This window comes from Varanus komodoensis, unplaced genomic scaffold (assembly GCF_004798865.1).
Source record: "Varanus komodoensis strain SLA01 unplaced genomic scaffold, ASM479886v1 scaffold3, whole genome shotgun sequence".
NCBI classification, from domain to species: Eukaryota; Metazoa; Chordata; class Lepidosauria; order Squamata; family Varanidae; genus Varanus; species Varanus komodoensis.
Window position 1 is genome coordinate 37,369,070 of NW_025335761.1, and position 22,695 is coordinate 37,391,764.

The 22,695-nt window shown below is 40.0% G+C and overlaps 1 protein-coding gene across 3 annotated transcripts in view; it reads right to left on the minus strand.

Annotated features, from left to right (window-relative positions):
• SPTLC2 (serine palmitoyltransferase long chain base subunit 2) overlaps positions 1-20,678 on the minus strand; it is a 71,009-nt gene extending 50,331 nt beyond the window's left edge. The window contains exons 1-8 of one of the 3 annotated variants that reach the window (XM_044436048.1): positions 20,429-20,675; positions 13,349-13,543; positions 7,774-7,928; positions 5,978-6,126; positions 5,645-5,769; positions 4,324-4,417; positions 2,087-2,192; positions 503-722 (exon numbers count right to left, since the gene is read on the minus strand). In XM_044436048.1, the coding sequence (XP_044291983.1) occupies positions 503-722; positions 2,087-2,192; positions 4,324-4,417; positions 5,645-5,769; positions 5,978-6,126; positions 7,774-7,928; positions 13,349-13,543; positions 20,429-20,554 (1,170 nt within the window). In that variant the 5' untranslated portion in view covers positions 20,555-20,675. Of the gene's footprint in view, positions 1-502; positions 723-2,086; positions 2,193-4,323; positions 4,418-5,644; positions 5,770-5,977; positions 6,127-7,773; positions 7,929-13,348; positions 13,544-20,428 lie in introns of all 3 variants that reach the window. The other 2 variants (XM_044436050.1, XM_044436049.1) reach the window with 2 other exon arrangements.
• Positions 20,679-22,695: the final 2,017 nt, after the last annotated feature.

Genomic DNA, 22,695 nt, shown 5'->3' on the forward strand with positions numbered 1-22,695 from the left:
TGCTGCACCACGGAGAGCTACATAAAAGAAATGAACAAAATGAGAGTATATGGGAGAATGAGGAGTGCAACTGAGTATGAAAAGTAGGTGGGTAAGCTATTACAGCCAGTTATGATACTGAACGAGGAAAGAGAATAAACAATGGACAAGTGAATGTTAGGGAAGAGGGCTAATAGTATTTAGTCTGTGTCTTAATTCAGTGATTGAGCAAGATACTTGCTATGGGCTGCTGTTATGTTCATTTATTGGCTGTGGACATTTGGTAACTTTAGTAATAAATGAGCATTTGTTTCAACTGTGTATTTTTAACAGGGAGACTGTTAAAAAGAGACAGCACAATGGTGGGAAGTTATATATATTTTGTGCCTGGCACAAAATATCTAAGAATGAGGATTGTGTGTGTATTGGCCAAGATCACCAAGTTTGTAGAACAGAGTTTACTATTTTCATAGGTAACTGCATTCTTTTCTTAGAAAAAAGTCTTTCCAACATTTATTTTTACCTTCTTGCCTCCAATGTAACCTCCAGTAGCTCCAAAGCTCTTGGTGAATGTCCCCATCATAATATCCACATCCTCTGGGTTAAGTCCAAAATACTCCACTACACCTCGGCCATTGGGACCCAGCGCTCCTATACTATGAGCTTCATCCACATAGAGGTAAGATTTGTACTTCTTCTTAAGAGCAATTACTTCAGGTAGTCGGACTATGGATCCCTCCATGCTGTTGTAGATCAGAGAGATCAAGTTGCACATTTGGAAATCTTTCAACAGTGTCCAAAATTCCCTTTAAAAGGGCCACTTATTTTTCCAAGCAATTACACAATCATGACTGTAGCCACACTCATACAGGACTTGTCTTACTGCCCCTACATGACAAGTGGCAGAGAGTCTGATAAATACACACATGGAAATATGGCTCAACTGGGGTAGGGAAAAGAAAAGAAGTGGACATACTTCAGTGAACAGGAACAGAGAGATAGCTATCTGTCCCCCAACATACGGAATTTATTTTACAGCCCTGTGAATTGTGTTCATCTCACACATTATGTAAACAAGAAAGAGTAGCAAGTACTTTGGTACAAGCATGCGTCCAAAGTGTTTACATTCATATAGGTATCAGCTCCTTTAGTAATCACAGCAAGGGATTTTACTGATGTATAATCCAGGACCACTGATTAAAATTTAAAATCCAACAAAATTTCTTGAGTTAAGGAAATGTTTGACAACATTTTAGAGGCCCGCTATGGAGGCAGTTTTTCTGGGCATAGCTCTAAGTCTAATAAAGAGATACTGAATTGTTTCTTCATTGCACCCAGGCTTCCCAAAATGTGTCCCCACAAAAAGAAGGCTCTTCATTGTGTTTTATTGAAACATTTATGCTGCAGAGCTTAAAGTAGCAATAGCATTAACTTTGGCTAATAGCTGCTATATTGGTGCTCCACATAACCCCTTCAAAAGGTGAGATAGCATACCCAATTTTCCAATGTTTTCAGAAAAGGCTAAATAAGAGGTCCTTACACCAGAGCCTCATCCAGTATTTGTACTAGGGTGTTTGGAAACAGTGTGCCTGCTTGCAGCCTCCTATCCAACCTCTAAACTGAGAAACAGTAAGGGCACACAGGCACAGCTTTTCCTAGCACCCTAGCACAAACTGGGTGTGCTATCTCATCCTTTTGAAGGAGTTATTTGGAACACCAGTATAGCAGCTATATTAGCCAAAGTCAATACTGTTTATTAATTTAAGCTCAGCAGCATTGTTACTTTTTAAATTCATGCCTCTAGCAATACACTGAGTGGGTGTTAGCTTTCCAAGACCAGAGGGGAACACTAAAAGTGGTTATCAAAAGCAAAGAATCCTTTATTAGGGTATGGCCATATGAACCATCGTGCTGATGCTGAATTAGCTTATGGTTAACAAAAGAATATGTGTGCACACATGTACTTGGAGCACTTTATTGCTAAATGTGATTAAAATAATGAGAATGGTCAGGGTCAAGTACCAAGAGTCTTATGTCTTTTTGCATTATGCCTCAGCATAGATCCCAGTGACAGTTGAATATGGCACTGTGAGGACTAGACTTGTACCTGTATATGCCTTCAACAATGATGAGAATTTTTTTCCAGGGTCTGTGTGTGCGAGGTTGCCCATACACAATGGCATCTTTGAGCAGCTTCTCCAAGCTCTGCATATCTATGCACAAAGAAGACATGATTTCAGGTAACTTATTATTTTGGAAAGCTACTAAAAATAACAGCTGCAACAAATTACTATAGCCTATATTTAAATTGAACAGTAACTCAGAAGGCCATATGTTCTCATTTGGATACTCTAACAGTGAATACAAAGAGACTATGACCACCATTAGCAAAATCCTATTTTGACATTTGTAATTTATATATTTTCAGATTTGGACAGACATTTGACAATTCCAGAACAACTGAAGACTGGATTTAGGCAAATGTGGTAAGATGCAGAAAAGGATGATACAATAAAGAGTTGCATGGCACTTTTTTTAATTTAACCAACAGAGGAAAGTCAACAGGAGCAGGGCAATATCTTATTTGGGCTGAATCATGACTAGAAGAGTGAAAATGTTCCAATTATCCAGATGGTGACCAGGCACAAGTAGGCAAAGATGTGTATTTGTTCTGGTGTGTTCTAACTTGTTTACACATGACCAAAAACTAAGGGTGAGGAGTCAGCTGGCCAAATTTGCTTATTATACCAAATCATTCAGGATGCTTTAAAAAAGATGGGAAACAACTCTAAAGGACTTTCTCTAGAATTGGTGAACACACATTAAATGGGCATGTATAGTTCAAAGTAAGTAAGTATAAAGTGAGGAAAAAATCTTAACTTTGCATATAAGTGAATGGAATCTGAGTGGGCAGTGGGTAGCCAGGAAAGACTTCTTGTTATCATGGTGTACAGTTCAATGAAAACATTGACCCTGAATGTAATAGCTTTACCAAGGTGAATTCTACATTGGGGGTGATTGAGAGTTGCAACCAATGCTGTTTCAGCAGGAGGAGAGAATCATTGGCAGAACAGATTTTTCCCTCATCTGATGCACCTTGTACCCAACCCCTAAATATGCTCCAGAGGGTTGGGAGCTTTGGAGAAAAGTTGGAGAATGCAGTGTGGAAGGGGAGAGGTGCAGTGGATGGCAAGAACTCTGCTTGTGTGAGCAGACCTCTGCTTGCACAAAGAGTGGATCCAACTTTAGGAAAAGAATAAAAAATGCTACAAATACATTAGAATGCTGTGTGCAGTTCTGACTGCTGCTCCTGAAAAGCAATAATATAAAGCTGGAAAAATGGAGAAAAAAAGCAACCACAGTGATCAAGGAATCAGTGTAACTACCTAGGAGAAAAGGTTGGAGTTTTCAGTTTAGGGGCGGGGGAAAGGCTAATAATGGGGGATGGAACACAGAGATGTATAGAATCATGAATGTTGTAGAAAAAGTAGATGAAGTTTTCTACTTATACAATAAGCTGAAGTTATCCAATGAAGTTGAGAGATTCACAGTGCACATAGTTAAAGCGAAAGAAGTAACTCCCACAAGATGTGGTGATGATTGGTTACTTTAAAGGAGGACAGACAAATCTATATAGAACAAGACTACTAGTCATGTGCACTTAAGTGTACCAGGAAAACCATATTTACAAATTGATAAGAAAATGTTGGACTTGGATAGATATGCCACTTTTTATTATGCTGTAGATTTGCTAGTAAGTGACTTTTTTTGCGATTTTCTTCTTTGCATGCTAAATATGACTTGTCATCTATGATTGACTGGTAATATTTGCAGTTGAAACATTTGCTAAAATCTAGGTTTGATCCTGCTACGTTTGCAGCTTCAGAGTTATCTCCTTTATTAGATATTAAGGTTGATCAGATGCATCAATCCACAATTCAGGGTCATAAATATTTATTACCTGGGACTAAACATAACACAGTCTTGTGCAAGATTAGAACAGTGAGTTAGATTGACCAAACTGGCCCAAACAATGGATTGCTCCATTGGCATCCATATCAAAAGGGTCAGTGGAGTTTCTTACATTTTATTCAGCAAAAAACTGTTTTGTGATTTTGGATGCCACCACATCTTTTTAAGTATGGCTTGTTTAAGCTGGCTTACTGAGGAGGTGCAAAACAGTTGATGCTCTTCTTATCCTGATGTTTAAGGCAATGTCTTATGGCTACTTCTTTTGGAGAATAAAATACTATAGTTAAAGCTTAATTCAGCCCTGTCTGAAGCTGACCAGTTAACTTCACAGAGCATAACTGTATATGAATCAACCTGCTTGGAAGTACTCACTGTTATGTTTGAAGATACGAATTGTTGCTCCTGAAAGTCTTGCTCCTAGTACTAGAGATGCATGATTCAACTCATCACTCAGTATTAGACAGCCCTGAACAAGGAAAAATCAGGAACTCCATAAAGAAAATTGCAACCAACCATTGACCTGTAGCAAGAAAACTGCTTGTGGGGTGAAAAAATTAAGAGTGCGTTGACCTGTCCAGGATCTTTTTATGCCAGTCTCTAGTTTTCTTGGCTGGCCACAATGCCTAATAGTAATTGCTGTTGTTGCAAGACTACACAGAACAATATCTGCAGCCATTTTGATGCACTGACACAGGGGAATGCTCTCTGCTTCCTGTACTGTGCTGCTTGGTCTCCCTATTTCTCCAGCTTGCATGGAAAGATCAGTAGAAAGAGTACATTTTTGAATTCTCAACAAGAAGCTAACTTAAGACAATAATCTTTAACAAAAGTATGAGATTAATTTAGTGTAATTTGTTCTACAATGAGATAACATTCAAATAAGTTGGAGGACAGACTTTCAACACACATTAATTTTACATCATGTTTATATAAAGCATATCTCACTTTCATAAGATGGGGAGGTCTTTGCAATGATGGATAAGTAGCATTACAAAAAGGAACATAGATTGTTTATCTTGGTTTGTAGTCTAGGAAAGTAAAAAGGGCAATAAACAAGAACAAAAACCTAGTCTTATAGCTAGCCAATGCACATTTGTTATGAACTTTACAAACAAGAAAACATTCTGAAGTCACTAAAGAATAAATGTTAGAATGAATGCAATTATTCCCCCCCCCCCATTTCTTTATACAAAAACAAAAAAGGTTGTTTGAAAGACACAAGAATGAGCACTGGCTATTTCAGCTTTGGAACATCCAAAGAGATAGCATCTATCTACACACACTCTCTGTAGCATATTTACCTATATGTTTTGCAGTTTATTCCGCAACCACACATTGGTTACCCACTTGAAGTAATATAGTATGTTTTATTAGATATAATGGAAGAGGAACAAGTCATGTGATGAAGTGCAAAAGAAGAAAATAGAAGCATGACTATGTACTGGATTATCAGATCCTTTCCAAACAGATGTTTTTAAGAACAGAGTTTTTATCTGATCCAGGCAATTATACATTTTAGGTAACAATTTATTTTATTATTGAGCTGGATGGACCAATTATCTAACTAAGTATAAAGCAGCTTATTATGCTCCTAGGTACATGATACATTGGAAAGACATACAGAACAGAGGAAGGGATACCATCAGAGCTTGTAAAGAAAAGATCAGATGAATTTTTTTTTAAGTGTCCATACCTTGCCAACTAATGCAGGAATGTTCATTGAATTGGTTGCAAACCCCATTCCAAATACCAAAGCAGACTCCACACCAAGGAATCGAGCTAGTAATGTTTCCAGCTCCTCATGTTTTTCCAAATTTCCTGAAAGTAAGATTAAGAAGTAAATTCAACATGGATGCAAAATCACTTTGTTTGTATAAGAGATTCCATTAATAAGTAGCTTAAGTGTTGGGGTAAACACAATCTGAGTGGAGAATCAGCACATCTTTAGGGCCAAAACTGCAGTATAATATTTTGTGAAGTCTGGTTAATTGTACATACTTCAGAACCATCTCTTGTTTTAACTTACCCATCTCTTGCCTTGTACTGCACACCCCAGTTCCATACTGAAGGAGAACTTTGGACACTGCATCATGGCAAGCTCCAGTATTCTCAGCAAATCCAAGGTAGTTGTACGACCCCATATTAATTACATCTTTTATTACTTTTCCTGTGTACCTGCATAACACACACATTATAAAACCAAAATATGTTAAAATATGAATAACTTCAGCAATATCAAGTATGACAGCAACTTTCAAAGGCTACAGTTGAGTGCCTTTATGAATGAAGTATTTGTATGCAGAGCTTTCAGCTCCATGCTACATCACAGACTGCTTTGAACATTCCCAGGAACTTCAAAGCCACCTTGATTCATGGTGCACAGGGGAAGCCATCAAGAACAATATCAAATCCCCACCGTTTACAATGTATTGGATGGACTGTGTCCAAAGGTTGTTAAAGATTTCACATGCTAAGTAGCCAAAACAAAAGGGTATGTAAAATTGGTGCTTTCTGTTTCAAGTTTGGTCAACTCAGCAAGGCTTCTTTCATTATAGCAGAGGATCACAAACAAAAGCTTTTCTGCATCTTCCAACATGATTAGCCTTATTCAAACAAAATATGTAAAATATGTCCTATTATGGATTACCAGATGTTCTTTGAAAGCTCTCTTAAGAATTCAAGCACATTACTGAAAGCATCTGAAAACAGCTTGCTATTTCTTTTGGTAATTTCAACCCTTCCCTCTTCTACCTCTGTCCAAACAACTTTATACATAAAATATCTGTTATTTCCTCAAGAAGAATAACCTCCAGGCACACAAAGGAAGTTCATCAGGAAACCAGTAAAGTGCTGCAATAAGCAAAAGGACAAAAGCTACTTTGTTCCTAAAGGTGTTAACTGTACTCCTGACCTGTTTTGCACATCATGGCAGCAATTTGTCATTTCTTCTTTTAATTAACAATAGGGGAATATCCCATTCCTGTAATGTTCATGATATGCAAACTTGGAAACTCTTAACTGTTTCTGGTTTAAACAACCCAGACTTAATGCAACAGTTGCTCATGAGTTGTTGCTTGAATTTCTAGGTTTGCATGCCACAAACAACTATTCCTGAGTTGTTAATTAGAAGGGGAAATTACAAGCATGGTTCATGCATGAAATTCTTTAACCCAGGAATTGCTGCTGTAATGTATGAACCAGCATAATGTCAATAGGTAACAACTCTGCTAAAGTAGTTTTGTCCTAACGCAAAACCATTTCTAGCACTTGCTTTTAATTTCATGTTTACTTCCTGTAACTCCTATTAAAAATTTACAAATCAATTACAGGTAACAGATATACTAGAGCACGTATAAATAATTTCAAATCCAAGTACATAGACACCCTACCATCTTAAGTTTAATATTTGCATTGTTTACAGCATTTTACCCTGTTCTAACCAAGGCAATCACTCCCAGAATAACTTTATCTCAACAAGAAAGTATGGCAAAGTTTATTTTTAACTTCTCCAGTATTGGCCTTTACCTAAGGCGGAAACCGTAGAATTAGTTAGAATCCATCACATAGAAAACCAGGCTTGAAGATACACCATATCTTATCTTCCATAGTCAAAGAGTTTCCAGCATAAAATTTTATAAACAAGTATAAGACTGGAGTGTCCATAGATCACAAAGCTTCAGAGAATGCATGGCAGAAATTAGTTTGGGGCAAGCCTAGGCAGGAACTCAAGAATCAGTGGCTCTGGGTATGGCAGGCCTGCATTCCTGCCCATCTCACCTGATGCTTTTAGAAACTTGATGCTTTTAAGAATCTTTTACTCACGTGAATGTCCAATTGTAGTCATGACTAACACGCTCCAGGATGTCTATTTTAGCTCCTGGAGCACTGCAGAGAGGTCTGTTCCAGCTATCCCTAATGCGCATGTAGAGATTCCTTGTATAAAAGTTCTCAAAATCCTGGTACAGAGGAACAAAGTCCTGAAAATATAAGATGGCATTAAAATAATGTGTAAAGTCAAACTAATGATACCTCAACGAGAGAGAGAGAGAGAGAGAGAGAGAGAGAGAGAGAGAGAGAGAGAGAATATTTAACACCATTTTTCTATGCAGTGCTACTGCATATTTTCCTATCTATAAAAGTCGCCAAAAGTTCCAAACCATGCCTACACTTAATCTAGAAGCCTCACTGGAGAAGCCATATTGATATGCACCAGACTCCCAAGTGCACTTCCATCCCCAGTAACACAAACTAAAAGTATCTGGGCTTGTGATACTCAAGGGCCCATGACTCAACTCCTTTCTTTTTCTGTGATCCAAGGTGGTGTGTAGCTCTTAGAAACCCAGATCTTAATTTCACAGGTCTATTAAAGGAACTAATTACATAGCTGAAGGGCACTGGCAGTGAGTGAAAACAGTGCCACTCTTCAATATTCCAGTTACCTTCAACTCCTTCCAGGGAGGATAACTGAAGTTCTGTTGCTGTTTTTATTTAAAAAGAGGATTTTACATTTTTAATTTGATTCTCTTAATCTTTAATGAAACCTTAATTATATTTTTATTTTATCTCTTAAAATTGAAGCATATTCACCTATCAAACACTGAAAGCAATGCATTTCTGTATAAGAGCACAAACCATGGGAGGAAAAGCCACTCCATGTGAAACAGCAGCAGAATTAGCTGTGCCACCCCTATGCAAAAAGCGCACGCCCTTCATGTGACTGCAATTTTTAAAACTGAATAAAGATTCATACATACAAACAAGCTAACCTGATAACTGCTGTCCTGCTTCTCCCTCTTTCAATGATGCATGCATCTCAGTTGTGGTCAGATGCATATACAATTAAGCAACTCTGTTTTATAACCTGGAAGACCTAGTAGCCCTTGATGACTGGAGGACTGCAGGCATACCATTTAGTTCTAACACTGTACCATTTACCACTTAGATGTTTCTTTACTGTGCAACCACTTCTGCCTGTAAGAAATCAGGCTACTGACAAAGTTCTGAGACTAGCCTATTACCCAGGAAGTAAGTCAGCCTAGCAGGTAATTGAGTATTCCTTTCATTCATAATATGTATGGAAAATACTGACTTATTACAGTAATTCTTAGCAGCTGAACACACCTTTCATCTACTCTACAATTCGTTTCCACTGGTTTTCTACACAAGTTTTAAATACATGACAAATACGCACTGACCTCTTTCAACAGGGTCAAATAAGAATTAATACTTTAAGCACCCTAAAATAAGGTTCCTTGATGTGTCTCATAGTGACATTTATTGAAGTGTCAATTAACAAATCTCTTAGAGGCAGCCAACACTTCAAAACAGCTTTCCCAAACATTAATTCATTTAATTTCTTTCTTTTGCAAGTTGCATAAAACACTGGTATTTTAACTTATCAGAATAGAAACTTCTCCAACCTTATAATAAAGTTTGTTCAAATATGAAGGATGCACTCCTACATTACCTACAGTATATCACAGGAGTACACCCCTCACATTTTGTAAATATTTTATTATATCTTTTCATGTGACAACCCTGAAGAAATGACACTTTGCTACAATGTAAAGTAGTGAGTATACAGCTTGTATAACAGTGTAAATTTGCTGTCCCCTCAAAATAACTCCACACACAGCCATTAATGTCTAAACCGCTGGCAGCAAAAGTGAGTACACCTCTAAGTGAAACTGTCAATGCAGTTTACTTCCCAGTAGATATCTATGGGATTGCACTGGAAGAGTCAAGGAAACATTTTTATAAAAAGCTCAAAGTTTATGGGTTTTGCTGCAATTCACACAGAAAACAGGTTGCTTTAGCTGCCACTATTGATAACAGTGAATAATGCCAATATGTGAGGGCAAACATACGCAACAAATTTGCCCAGGCATGCCAAGGTGAAACAAAGAGCATGGGCACCAGCAACAACAGGGGTCCCCAACACAGTGTGCAAAAGTGTCATGGTGCCTGTGGAGCCCTCCAATGGTGCCCATGAAGCTATTTACTCCCAGCACTCTTCAAAATGATTTTTAAATAAAAACCTTGAATGATATTAAGCTGCAAGTTTCTCCTTCCTGTTCTTGCTGCATAGCAGGCAAACAGAGAAGGATTTCCTTCCTGGCTCTGTCTTGCTCTCTCCCCCTGCTTCTTTATTGTTTCTGTCATTTCCCCACCCCTAGCTGTAGTCTCTCAATTACCAGCTTCTAGCCTTGCTTTTTCTCTCCTCTCTACCTCTTTGCTTTCATTTCCTGCTCCCAGCTTCTAACTTTGCTATTTTCTCCCTCAATGTTTCCCCTCCTTTCCAGACTCTAGCTTTTCTGTTTCTCTTCCCACCAAAACCTCTTTAGCTACCTTTGACTAGCCAGTTCCCATGGAAGCCATTATGTAACTAGACACATCTTCCATGGGAGTCATTTTGTGATCTCCACAGCAGTTGCTCAAATTCCCAAATGTGCTCATGGGTCTAAAAGACCAGGGACCACTAAACTACAATGCCATGGATCTAGCAGATTATTTTGACAACTAGTGATCTGTATCTCTGTCCCAGAGGACTATCTTTATTATGCATAGCTCTATTAAGTGCCTTTTAGCATCCAAGAACAATGATAGAGTCACAAAGCATACTAACACCAGACCTTGGAGGCAGAGACAGCAGGCTATGCCACCTCCTAGCAATCCTTGCCAGGAGCTGCCCTGAAATGAAGCCCATACACATACCCCAACAAGAGCTGATAGAAATGTTCCACTGTGATACCACCAGTAGAGCTAGCATTTTGCAGATATGTCCAGAAGGAGGAGAAGGAGAGTAAACTGGAAGGGGTGGGGGGGATATCTGCTGTTAGAACTGTAATTCCCAGACACTTGGCTCAGAATTGCTGTTGTTTCTTGATGCCAGTTCTTTGCAATTTATTTCACAAAAAGAAAGCTTATAAGTCTTACTAATAATACTATAATTAGCTTATTCTTAAGCATCAGTGCCTAGGAAAAATGGGATATCTACACCTTCAAGGGCAAGCACAAATTTCATTCTTTCCATTATCTGAGATTAAGATGCCATTTATAATCCTTGGGCCTCCTGTTTCTGGAGTCCTAAGGAAGACTCCAACCTTCAGGAGAGGCCAAAAGTAGACACAGACCTGTACACTGACTCTCAGACCAACCAAGGAGGGAAGATCCAACAGACCAAGCAGGTGCCAATAAGAAAAATGTGTACAAGCCAAAGGGAAACTCCAGTAACTTGTAAAGAGGATGCCAATAAGTATGGACTATATGTTATGACTTAAACAGAGAGTGAATCACCTACAAAAGAGTTGATTTTGATGACAGAGTTCTTGAGCAAGCAAAAACAGACTGGCAAAAAAAGGTTGATTCTAATGAAAAAAGATGCACAGATTATCACGGGGTCAAGGCTTGAGCTCTAAAGTCTTGAAACAACCACTTCCATTCCATCCATTCCCTTTGGACAAACGTTAAAAGGTTCAAATGCCATTTTCAAGCATAAGGGAAAAGCCAATTCTTCAGCAGCAAAAAAACAAATCAGGTTGCACAAGCACTTGGTATAAATATGCAGCAATCATTCCTTTACTAATGCATTCTACTACTATGATCCCAGGAAGCAACAAATGCTAGTATCTTATCCCACCATTCCAATACAAATTTAAATGAAAGGAAATGCTTATGATGCATTCAGAATGGACCATTCAAGGGCTGCATTACCCAGTAATCTAGAACTGTACTGCCTATGACCAAGTCCATCTGTTTTGGTCTAAATTGTTACTTCATTGGTATCAGTGGACCGCACTAATCTACTTCAAGTTCAGCTTGTTCAAATTAGACCCAACACAGAAATGAAGCAGCAGTTTATGTAGTATTAGGTTAAAACACTCTTCAATTAGAAAATAGACTTAGAACCTTTTAATGATGTAAATGAAAAGAAACCAATGCCTGTGATTTGAGTAATTTTAACTGTACCCTCTATAGAACTTTTTTTTTCAAACTATGAATGAAAATAGGGAAAATAATACTATGTGAGAGAAACCATCATGTCCTAACCCCTGCCTACTTGCATTAGCAAAGATTTAAGGTGATGGTGGGAATTTAATTCCTTCTCACCAGCCCTATTGGAGCAAATGTACATTTTAGATGTGCACATTTAAAAATGTACATGTTTCTCAAATGGAAAAAAGACACCTGTGTTTGGGAAAATAAAGCAAATCAAGCTTCAAGGATGCACTCAGACTCTCAACAAGCTTGAATATCACATGCAGGGAACTACCACTTGTATGTGTGGGGTGGGAGGAACCTGGAATTTAGAATCTCATAAAAGTCTTAAAACTACTGGGGTATAATGAAGTGAGCAGATGCCATTGTTGTCAGTTTCAAGTTCCATCTTTATCAGATATGCAAGACACTGGACTGAAAATCTTAGCTCAGAAGTAAAATGTTAAGCTATATCTAGAGCTGACATGAGAAAAATTAATTACTGTACTCAAAATTAAATAAAAAGCCTTTAAATATGAGAACTTAAGTAGGAAATTAGCTTGCATGAGGGACATTTAGACATCTGAGGCATACTATTTCACATATTGCTTATTAGCAGTATAAACTTTAAGTCCTTGCCCCAACTTACTTACCCATGGAGCTACATGTCAATTACATTAAAAGAACTTATGAAATTGAAATTAATAGATCACCATTGATATGTTAACTAATTCTAGCTATGTGGCAGAGGAGGGGGAGAAAAGAAAAAAAGAGATTTCTTAGATGACTACAGCAGACAGAGGGGAATTATGTACAGGAATGCTCTTTGTCTTTAGGCATGCTGAAAGCGGCCCACAGAGAGCAGTGTTCTGCTTCCCCATCCCACCTCAGCTACTGGCCAATGTTAAGAGTATGTGATGTTTTGCCAGCAGATGGCCATGCAGTCTGGTTTAGAACAGTATCAGATGCTATCAGGGGAGGAAGAAGAATGTCTCATAAGCCACAGTTTTGCTGTCAACTAGGAGTTAAACAAACCAGTGCTATTACGTTCACTCCTTCTTCCAACCGCTGATCAGGCCCACTAGAAGTTCTTTACAATTAGAATCAGCTGATATTATGAGCCGAAGCAGCTCACAGTATGTATGAACCAGGTCAATGTCAAATAAAAAAAATAAGCTCAGAAGAAAGACAATTAGCAATTTTAACTAATGATGAGAGTTGCATCCCCATTCCTGCAAACAGAATGGCACTCAAGTCACCTTGAGTGCCTTTTTTGGTAGAAAGGCATACAAATAAAATCAAGAATAAATAAATAGGTTCAACTATTCAGCATTTGTAAGCTGCCCAGGGAACCGTAGGGATATGGGATTAATGGAATGGAATGGAACGGAATAACAGACAAACAAACAAATGCAAGTACCTTTTGTTCTTGTCTTTCTGCTGCATTATGACATTTCTCAATTTTCCAATAACGCAGAAAGTCCCGGAGATATCCAAAAAGAGTAAGGACACCATAGCCTACATAAGTCAGTACAGCAACCAACATTGGTGTTTCCTCAAAAGCTTCATTGAAAGGTCTTGTATATAAGCCTCCATTGTGGGCAATGTGATGAATCTAGAAGAAAAATATTAGAGATAAAAGCAATGTGATATGACTTAATTTCTGTACCACCCTCATAGCTGAAGCTTTCTGGACAGTGTATAACAGTTGTCAATTTCCCACAAGCTTCATATCAAGTTCTTCAGCAGCCACAAGGCACACTACTAACAGTATTACTTAATCTCCACAGACTTTCTAATTTTCAATACAAGCAAAATACATTCTTGCTTGCATGAGCAGTAGTTAATAAGTAGCCTGTTAAAAGGATACAGCAAAAGGAATACTTTTCACTGTATCACAAGTCTGGTCATTGACCTGCTATGCAATACTCAAGACATTGCTAGACATCACTGGTGGACCACTGCTAGCCTAGATAGTGCTAATGCAGTGTTTGTCCTGACTTTTAAAGCCCTAAACACCATGGGACCAAAAGGACTGCTTTCTCCCACATGAATTTGCCCTGATGTCAGGTCTTTCTTTAGATCTTCTCTGCCTTTAAAGGTGAAGCAGATGGTAACTCAAGATGAGGTGCCTCCATGGGGAGTAATGTCTTTCTAGAATGTTCACTCCCAGACTGAAAACCATTCTAGTGCCATGGGTTTAAAATGAGTGATGTTACCTCAAGTTACTATTTCTAGTACTACTTTATTTTGCTGCTCTTCTATTTTACTGTGCCATTTTAGTGTTTTAATGGCTTTTGTTTTGTCAACCATACCAAGAGCCTCTAAACTGAAGCACACAATACAGTGCTACTGCTACTGCTACTGCACACTAGCCAGGCTGCCTGACAGACCGTGGTCAAACGGCATAAGAGCTTTCAAGCTCTGGAAACAGAAGATCTGAAGACTGGGTGCGATGGTAGTGTTATCCTCTTCATGGTCACATAATTAAATAGTAAGCATGCATAAATCTAACTCAAGAGCCTGAAAGAATGGCAGGCATTCTGGCTGGGTTAGGAAAGCTGCTGGTCACTTGACCGTTCACACAGGCTCTGGTCTACACAAATTACATCAGCCAAGGCAAGAATACTCTCTAGTAGCCCAAAATACATTTGATAGAAAAAGGTATCTCAGCTGCATCCTAAATGTAAATCTTAAACATGCTCAGTTTTAAGCATGCTTAAAACCAATGCTCCTACGTGGCTAAGGCAAATGAGAAATTTTAAGAGACCCACCCTTGAAGGCTGAGATGAGAGAGAACATCTTGGACATGCAAGCCATGTGGGGGTTGCCAAGAGCTCTCCCTAGAGCGATGTTATCAATGCCTTATTCAACTCAAGAGTCCTCTGCATGGTGACAGAAAACTTCTGAGCACAGAGCCATCACAGGTGAACACATTTGGATGATCCATATATGGAGTATTATTATTCATCTAAAAAATGTGTAGGCAACCAACTGATCTTTATGTACCATACTGAACCATGACACCTGCAGTACAAGAAGGTACCTCCACTAGAACTATATGTTAAGTGGGAGCCAGAGTTGTGTGTAACTGATTTGCTCTAAAACCATGGAATTTGGTATGAAACCACTGGGAGTGCCATTTTTCTTTTTATAAAGGAGGGGTATAATTCAAATAAATAAATCTGGATTTACCATATTTTGCATGAGAGTATATTGTTATGTTATTAAGATGTACTCTGTTATATTTATATTCTTTGAGGCAGCACTCTAAATATGACTTGAACAATTTTAATAAATCAACATATAACCAAAGTTAAAGCTCAGCATTAATGCTTAATCCACAGTTCACTCAGCTTTGTCAATGTAGTTTAATATCCCTCAGTGTTTTCCCCCCTTTCATAGTTTACAGTAGTTTCCCAAAGAAACATTTAGTCATGAACTCAGGAATTTTAAAAATTCTTTGTAAGGCATCCCTTCCTGAATTCAATTTGAAATATTGCAAACAAGCTCATTTTGAAAACAATGTAGTGAGTATCAATTTCAGTTCAAACACAAGCTATAGGCAGACTGTGTGTATCGCCCACACACTTACATTCCACCGTTTCAAAGAAAACAATAAAAATGGCTAACAATTTTCACACATCAAAACATACAGTATTGACAACTCATAAAAAATACAATATATGCTGCAGATTGCTAAGCTACTTGCTTTCTACTCCTGTCCAGGATAGATTTACCATTTTTTGGGTCTCTTGTCATGGATCTGATTTATTGGTCAAACAGCCATTTCAGCCTCTTCTGTAACAGCTTGTCTTTTATGTGCAAGTTTGGGCTGAAAGTAGATTTGGGGGCATCATTATAACTTTTTGGTCTATTCTCTAACCACATTTTTCAAATAAAACAAAGCCTTTTATTTGCAAAGAATCTCAGATCAAATAGTAAAAGCTAAAGTAGAACATACCCATGTAAATAAATTGCACTGAAGTTAATAATGACTAATTTGAACATGCTCTAAGTAAGACTTTTGCTGTCTTTTACCCAGCAGGTTTTGAGTAGGAGGCCTTGTAAAGTTAATATTTGACTAGCTCATGTTTGAGAAACTATAGGTCACTGCACTGAATACTAATGTCTTTAGCCTGAGTTGCCTAGCATTGATGATAAACTTGCAGATGTAGGGGAATATATGTGCCCCAGTTAGTCAATCACAGAACCTTTTGTTTTTGTTTTTTTTTTTGAGTAAGGACCAAAAAGCACAGATTTGGGACTATCCCTCCAGATGCTTTGTCCTGCAATTCTCATCAGTCCCAAGCAGCATAGCCAATACATTAACATGATGAAAGCTGTAGGCCAAAATATCTGCAGGGCCACAAGATGCCCGCTGCTGATTTCATATGAACAATAAATGCTAAGGTACAAGTAGAATTTAGTACTTGGGTCATTTGAAGGCTGGGATTATTCAGGGTGTTGGGATAGAGGACATCACCTTCTTGCAGCAATTCACAATCAAAAAATGGGCTCATGACCATAGGGGTGGGAAGCAGCCAAGCTGGTCCTGCCATGAAGTCCCCTGGAATATCCTTGACAGAACCAAGAAGGACACAGAGGAACTGAGAGGGTAAACAACCTACATTGTGCCCAATCCTCGGTTAAGCACATTGTGCATTGTTTGGCCAACAACCAACTCACCGTAGCTTATTGCTCGGGTGAATTAGTACGACATGTAAACACCCCCAAGTATCTCTATACAAACAGTTGCTTTGCTTATTTGATGTCTACATGGATGCTTATTCTTTCAACATCCTTTCATCCAAATTAAAACTACTGCATCCAAGAGTAAAGCAGAGGCCATACACAATAGAAGTGTTTTGCACATGAAAAATTGGTAGTAATAAATGCAAAAGAGATACCTGAAACTTGCATGCTCAGAAAACAGCACTGTCAAACAATATTATGAGGGAGTGCTGAAAAGCTTTCAGCCCAACCCACTTTCCAAAACCTGAGTGTTACTTTGTCACTGTAGCTGGAAGGAGTGTTATTTTATATTGTAAAGTGCCAATTTGCAGAATCATAGCACTGATTTATTTTTTTCAGATCATTGACAGAACCATGCCAATGAAAAGTGTGGAATTTTCAAATGTTGAACTCTGAGCCGTCATGAAGTTCCTGAAGAAGAAAATTCCAAAGGCAATCCATGAGTATATGATACAAATTTTGAGAGACAAGTATGAAACTCAACTGTGAAGAAGTGGTGTGCCAACCTTCGGTGTGAAGATTTTGAGACCAAAGATGCAGCAAGATCTAGGAGGCCTTCGACAGTGTCAACTCCTGAAATTGTTGATCATGTTCATTACCAGATTTTGACAGATTTTGACTGAAACAATTGCTGAGACACTAGAGATATCCAGAGAATGTGTTGAGTTTATAATTCATGAGCAGTTGGGTATAGTGAAGCTGTCAGTCAAGTGGGTACTGAAATGTTTGAATGCCAATGAGAAACTAAATCAAATGGACATCTCCAAGTTGATTTTAAAGCATTTTGAGTGATCTAGTGATATTTTTTGGAACAACTCATCACTCTTGATGAAACATGGTTATACCACTATGATTGGGAAACCAAACAACAGTCCTTGCAGTGGCGCTCAGGTTCTCCACAACCGAAGAAATTCAGGACCGAAAAGTCAGCAGTAAAGGTCATGACCATGATCTCTTGGTATGAGAAAGGTAATTTGATGCCTATCTTCAGAAGGGTCAAACAGTTAATGCAGGATACTACTCTTATCTTGCCTTGCTGACTGAGGGATGCATTGAAAGATGCTATGGAAAGGTGGTGTTCTTTTTGCAGGACAATGCACCTGCTCGCAAGGCTGGCAAGATGATGCATGATCTGAAGAATTTGGGGGTTTAGTACATAGACCATCCACCCTACTCACCAGATCATGCACCACCTGACTATTTCCTGTTTCCAAACCTTAAAAAGAGCTTGAAAGGGAGGAAACTTCCATATGATTTGGAGGTGATAGCAGCAGCAGAGCAGTATTTCAGTAACCAGACATCTTTTTTTTTTCAATGATGTGCCAAGTGTGTTGAACTTCAGAGTGAATACATGGAATAGCATGTAAGTTTCATGACTCTAGGTCATTCCCTTCTTGGTTGGGCCTAGAACTTTTCAGCACCCCCTCAAACATATATTTACTCAGAATTAATTTCCCTGTGTTTGAAGATGCTTACTCCCAGAAAATGCTAGCCTGAATGATCTCTAACCAAATATGTATTCAAAGCACTGAGTTGCTGTAGGATCAATAGTCAACAGACCCCATCCCAGTTAACTGAAGATAGAACTATGAGGTTATGACTGAAGGATCAAGTATTTCTAAGCACGTGTATCCTTTACATGCAGCCTACTAGAAAAAAAGATCTCTAATGAAGCCTTGAAGCCAGTATTGCTCCTTGTACATTTAAGCAGCACCTGCTGAGATTGAAAGCATCTCAATCTCCTAAAAGGGAGAGCAATTTGGAGTTCTACTTTCTACTGAGTAAGGGCCTCCAGGAAAGCCTACCACACATGCATCTGAAAACTCCTAGAATAACTCCTGGCATGCAAACCTCCACCCAGTAAACACTGCCAGATAATTTACTGCTGTAGGCAGGAGAAAAGAACCACCATGGTGAACACAAGGCTCTTTTAAAATATGCTGTTAAGGACTGTGTTTACTCAAACAAAACAAACTGCTAGAAAACATATAAAGGACTGAAGAACATTAAACTCAAGGATGTACTTCTAATTATATATGCATAGGTTTAGACTATGTTGCGGGGGGGCAGCTTATAAGCACCAAGATATACAAAACCCCAATCAAAACAGTTACAATAATGGCCAGCACATTTTAAGATATTATAAGCAGTAAATGTTGTCCATGGGGTCGTGATGGGTCAGGCACAACTTTACAACTAAACAAAGCAGTAAATCTACTAAACAACATTTATAGATAAGGCAACATTTCCAGAAATGACTTCTGCTCCCAGTAAACTGGGATTGCCCCCACCCCTTGTTCTAAACAGTGTAAAATTGTAATCTACTCTGGAAATGGAAAGTGTCACTTTTTAGCTTATGCAAAACCACACATACACATGCCAGGTCAAAGGTCGCATCCTGAGACAACATCCCATCTAAACTATGGAAAGAATATGAGGGTCAAGACATACTGTGAAGCCGAGTTTATTAGGTGGTATCTGACAATAATGTCTAGCCATAGTGGAAGATTGCCACCTGACTCTGTAGTTTATCAAGCCCACAGTATCTTATCACTATCCTACACCCCTATAGTTGAGGACAACAGCAATCCTCTATCTTTCCCCAGGTTTTCTTAATCTAAATATGCAGCTCAGAAAATAAGGCCATTTTGATGTGCGGGTAAGTGGACTTGTCCCTTATGCCCCTTTTCAATTTAACAATATAAAAATATGCTGTAATGTGCAGATTGCCATCCAGCAGCAATCTAGGGATGGATCTTCTCTGCAATGGCACCTACCTTGTGAAATGCCATCCTGCTTGGTATGCACAAGGCACCAATTGTAGTGTTTTTAGGCACCTGTTAAAGATTTATCTTTCCCTCCAGGTCTTCCTTAACAAACTGTACTGCCCTTTTAAAAAACTATTAGTTTGGCAATTAGGAATGTTCACTTGAGAATGGTTTGAACCATGGGGTGGGGAACTCCCTCTTTTTAGCCAAGATATGTTGAAATGTGTCCTTCTGGACATTCTCCAGTTTAAACTGTTACTTTGTAAACTGCTGCTAGGTGTCTTTTCCTAACACAGACATGAATTAAGCGGTCTATAAACTGAATAAACAATATGGTGAGAGAGAGAGTGGGAGAAATTACGATTCCTTTTCTGGGCCTTGAGCCCCACAGAGAATAAACAGCCGGTTTATTCAAACTGCAAGGCAGGTTTGCGGGCCGAGGCTGGACTCTCCCAACACAGCTTCCTTGTCGAGTGGTGCAAAATGACAAGGCTCGCAAAAGGGCAGGGCTAGACCAGGAGAGTTCTTTAGGGCGTGTGCTCCTAGCGATATCTGCATACATCGCGGGATATCCCATTCCGGGTTTTTCAGCCACAGAAATAGAAGGCAGGAAAGCCGCCCGCCAGGCCTTTCTGCCTTTAAGAAAACGAGGAAAGCAAGAGGAAGGAACAGGCGTTTTTACTCTCCCTCCGGCGGCAGGAACGAGGAGGGGCGAGACCCTGTGCTCACTCCGAATCCAAGTATCCACACCAAGAAGGCAAGTAAAGCAAACCGGCAAAAAAAGAAGCACCAGAGGAAACCTTGGTCGCTGAAGGCCGTCCTCCTCCCTTCAGCAGTGCCACCACGTGGATGACAGCGGCCCAACCCCAGAGCCCCGCCTTGAGGCTGGTACCGGCAACTGGGACCGACCAGGCCGCTCGGAGACGGCACGGCTTCGGGGAGCAGCGCCGACACAGACGCTTCGACGACCTCCTCACCTGGCTGTGGGGCTCGGCCCCGGAGAAGCCTCGCACGTAGCCGTTTTTCAGACCGCAGCCGTGTCCGGTGAGGCTGCAGCCGTTGGCACGGGGCTGCCCACCCAGCTTCTCGGGGCCGCGCTTCATCCCGCCGGTTCACAGCGCCGCAGCCTCGAATCCAACCACCGCCCGTGCCCGCACTGCTATATGGCACCGGAAACGCTGCCGGAAACGCTGGCCAACCACTGGCGGAGACGCGACCGCGGGGCGGGGACGGCGCAGCGCGCTGCACGGGCACGCCTGGCCCGAGGGGCTCGGGGCGAGGTTGCGTACGGCCGGGAGACGCCTTTGGCTAAGAGACGGAGAAGCGGAAGCGGGGGGCGGGCTCCGAACGCTCGGCCAGACCAATCGCAGCCGGGGAGAGGTTCTGTTTCGGGGCGGAAAAACAAATGATCCAATCACTGGGCGAGGGACTTAAGGGAGGATGGGACAAGTGTTTGGAAGAAGAATTCGCCGAGGAGGATCGACGCAGATCATTAGTGGGGAGAGTCGAGTAGGCGGGGGTGGAGAACGTATTTGCTTATTTTCTGCAGCCGGACGAATCAGAAGCTGCTGCTGTCAGTTGTATCCAATGTTAGTCCTACTTTGAGTGAACAGTGGATTGTGAGTCCCTTGGACGCTAGAGCCTGGAGTTTATATCACGTTCCCGAACAGTTGTTAGAAAAAAGGGTGGAGGAGGCAAAGACAGGAATTTGAAAAATCTTGATCTATGAAAAGTCTGCCACATTTTCTAGCCGAGGATTGCCTACTCCGAATAACAGTGGCTGTCTCAGGTCTCAGGCAGGCCTTTCCTAGCATTTCTGCCTCGACTCTTTCTTCTTAATTGAGAGAGGTGAGGGATTGAACCCGAGATCGTCTGCATGCAGAACACAGTGGACACTGTCCATCACTGCTGTGCCACCTGCGCCACTGCCCTAAACTTTTCCTGGAAGCCTGTCCACCAGCACATATTATGGGCATTTACTCTGGCATGAGTGGAGGGCCATCATAATGTTTCCATTGCCATTGTGCATAAAGCAAGTCATGACAATATATAACAAAATCTGTGGAATAACTACCCATTCTATCCCTCTAAAAGACTATTTAAAAGTGTTTCATAACAAAAATTCACCACAACAGTACTATTGCTATCAATAAGCAAAGGAAGCTGGTGAACCACAATACATTTTTTACATCCAAAAATTCTTTTATTAGGACCAATTAAAATAGCATTTGAGTTCCCCAGGAATCTAGATGTTGATCTAAGTGTATGAGGTTTGGAAGAATGAAGAAAGCTGTTTTGATCCTGTGTTGAGTCACAGTACCTAAATTACACAATTCAGTTACCTGCAATTACATAGTGAAACACCCTCTGGCCTAGGTGGTAGCAGGGAATGAGAGTAGAGGGAGCCAGTAAAAGGATAAGGTTGAGACATTCTTTGGCATCTATGCTAAGTAGCAGGTAGCCAAGTTCTTATATGTTGATGGTCAGGCTGTGCGCTCCACCACTGAGCACTGAATGTCTCTCTTAAAAAAGGGCCCAGTGGCATTTTCAAATGTGAAAATTTAGGCTGAGACTTACTGACTGGCTGCACATCCCCTCTTGGCCATCTGGGTGTTCAGAGCTGCATCTTTCAAGCCTCACTTCAACACTCTCACCACTATGCCACTTTCTCGCTTTTGCATGAACTCAGGGCAGCTACATGGATTCTCAGGTGGTCTCCCTTCCAACCAGTTTGGCACTGACCAGGCCAAAACCTTCTTAGCTTCAGTGAAGTGGTTTCTTCATGTGTATTCACAGCACGCCCTACTCTAGGGCTATATGTCTTCAGAACCAATTTTTATTTGAGAGGTAATTTTTGTAGCCCTTCATTAAGTATAATATGTTCATTAGGGAGTATCATCTTATATTTTTATGTTAAGGACCTGCATGCTTGGCCCCGCTTATGTAATTTGGGACTTTAAATGGGTAGTTTCCACTGTTAGCTTAAGTCTTATTCACAGGTTTATTCGCAGTAGGACTTACACTGGATACACGTGTTGCTTGATGTTTAAAATGCATAGAAGTATTTACTGAATACTTATGCATATGGTTTTCAGCAGCATAGCAACAAGCATGCTTTTAGGCAAGGTAGCGAGCCAAGTGGAACTTATAGGACATGCTCTGCTATCATTAATTTCTATTCTCACAGTAACAGCTGAGTACAGATGCCCCTTAGCCCATTTATTTATTTATTTATTCAATTTAT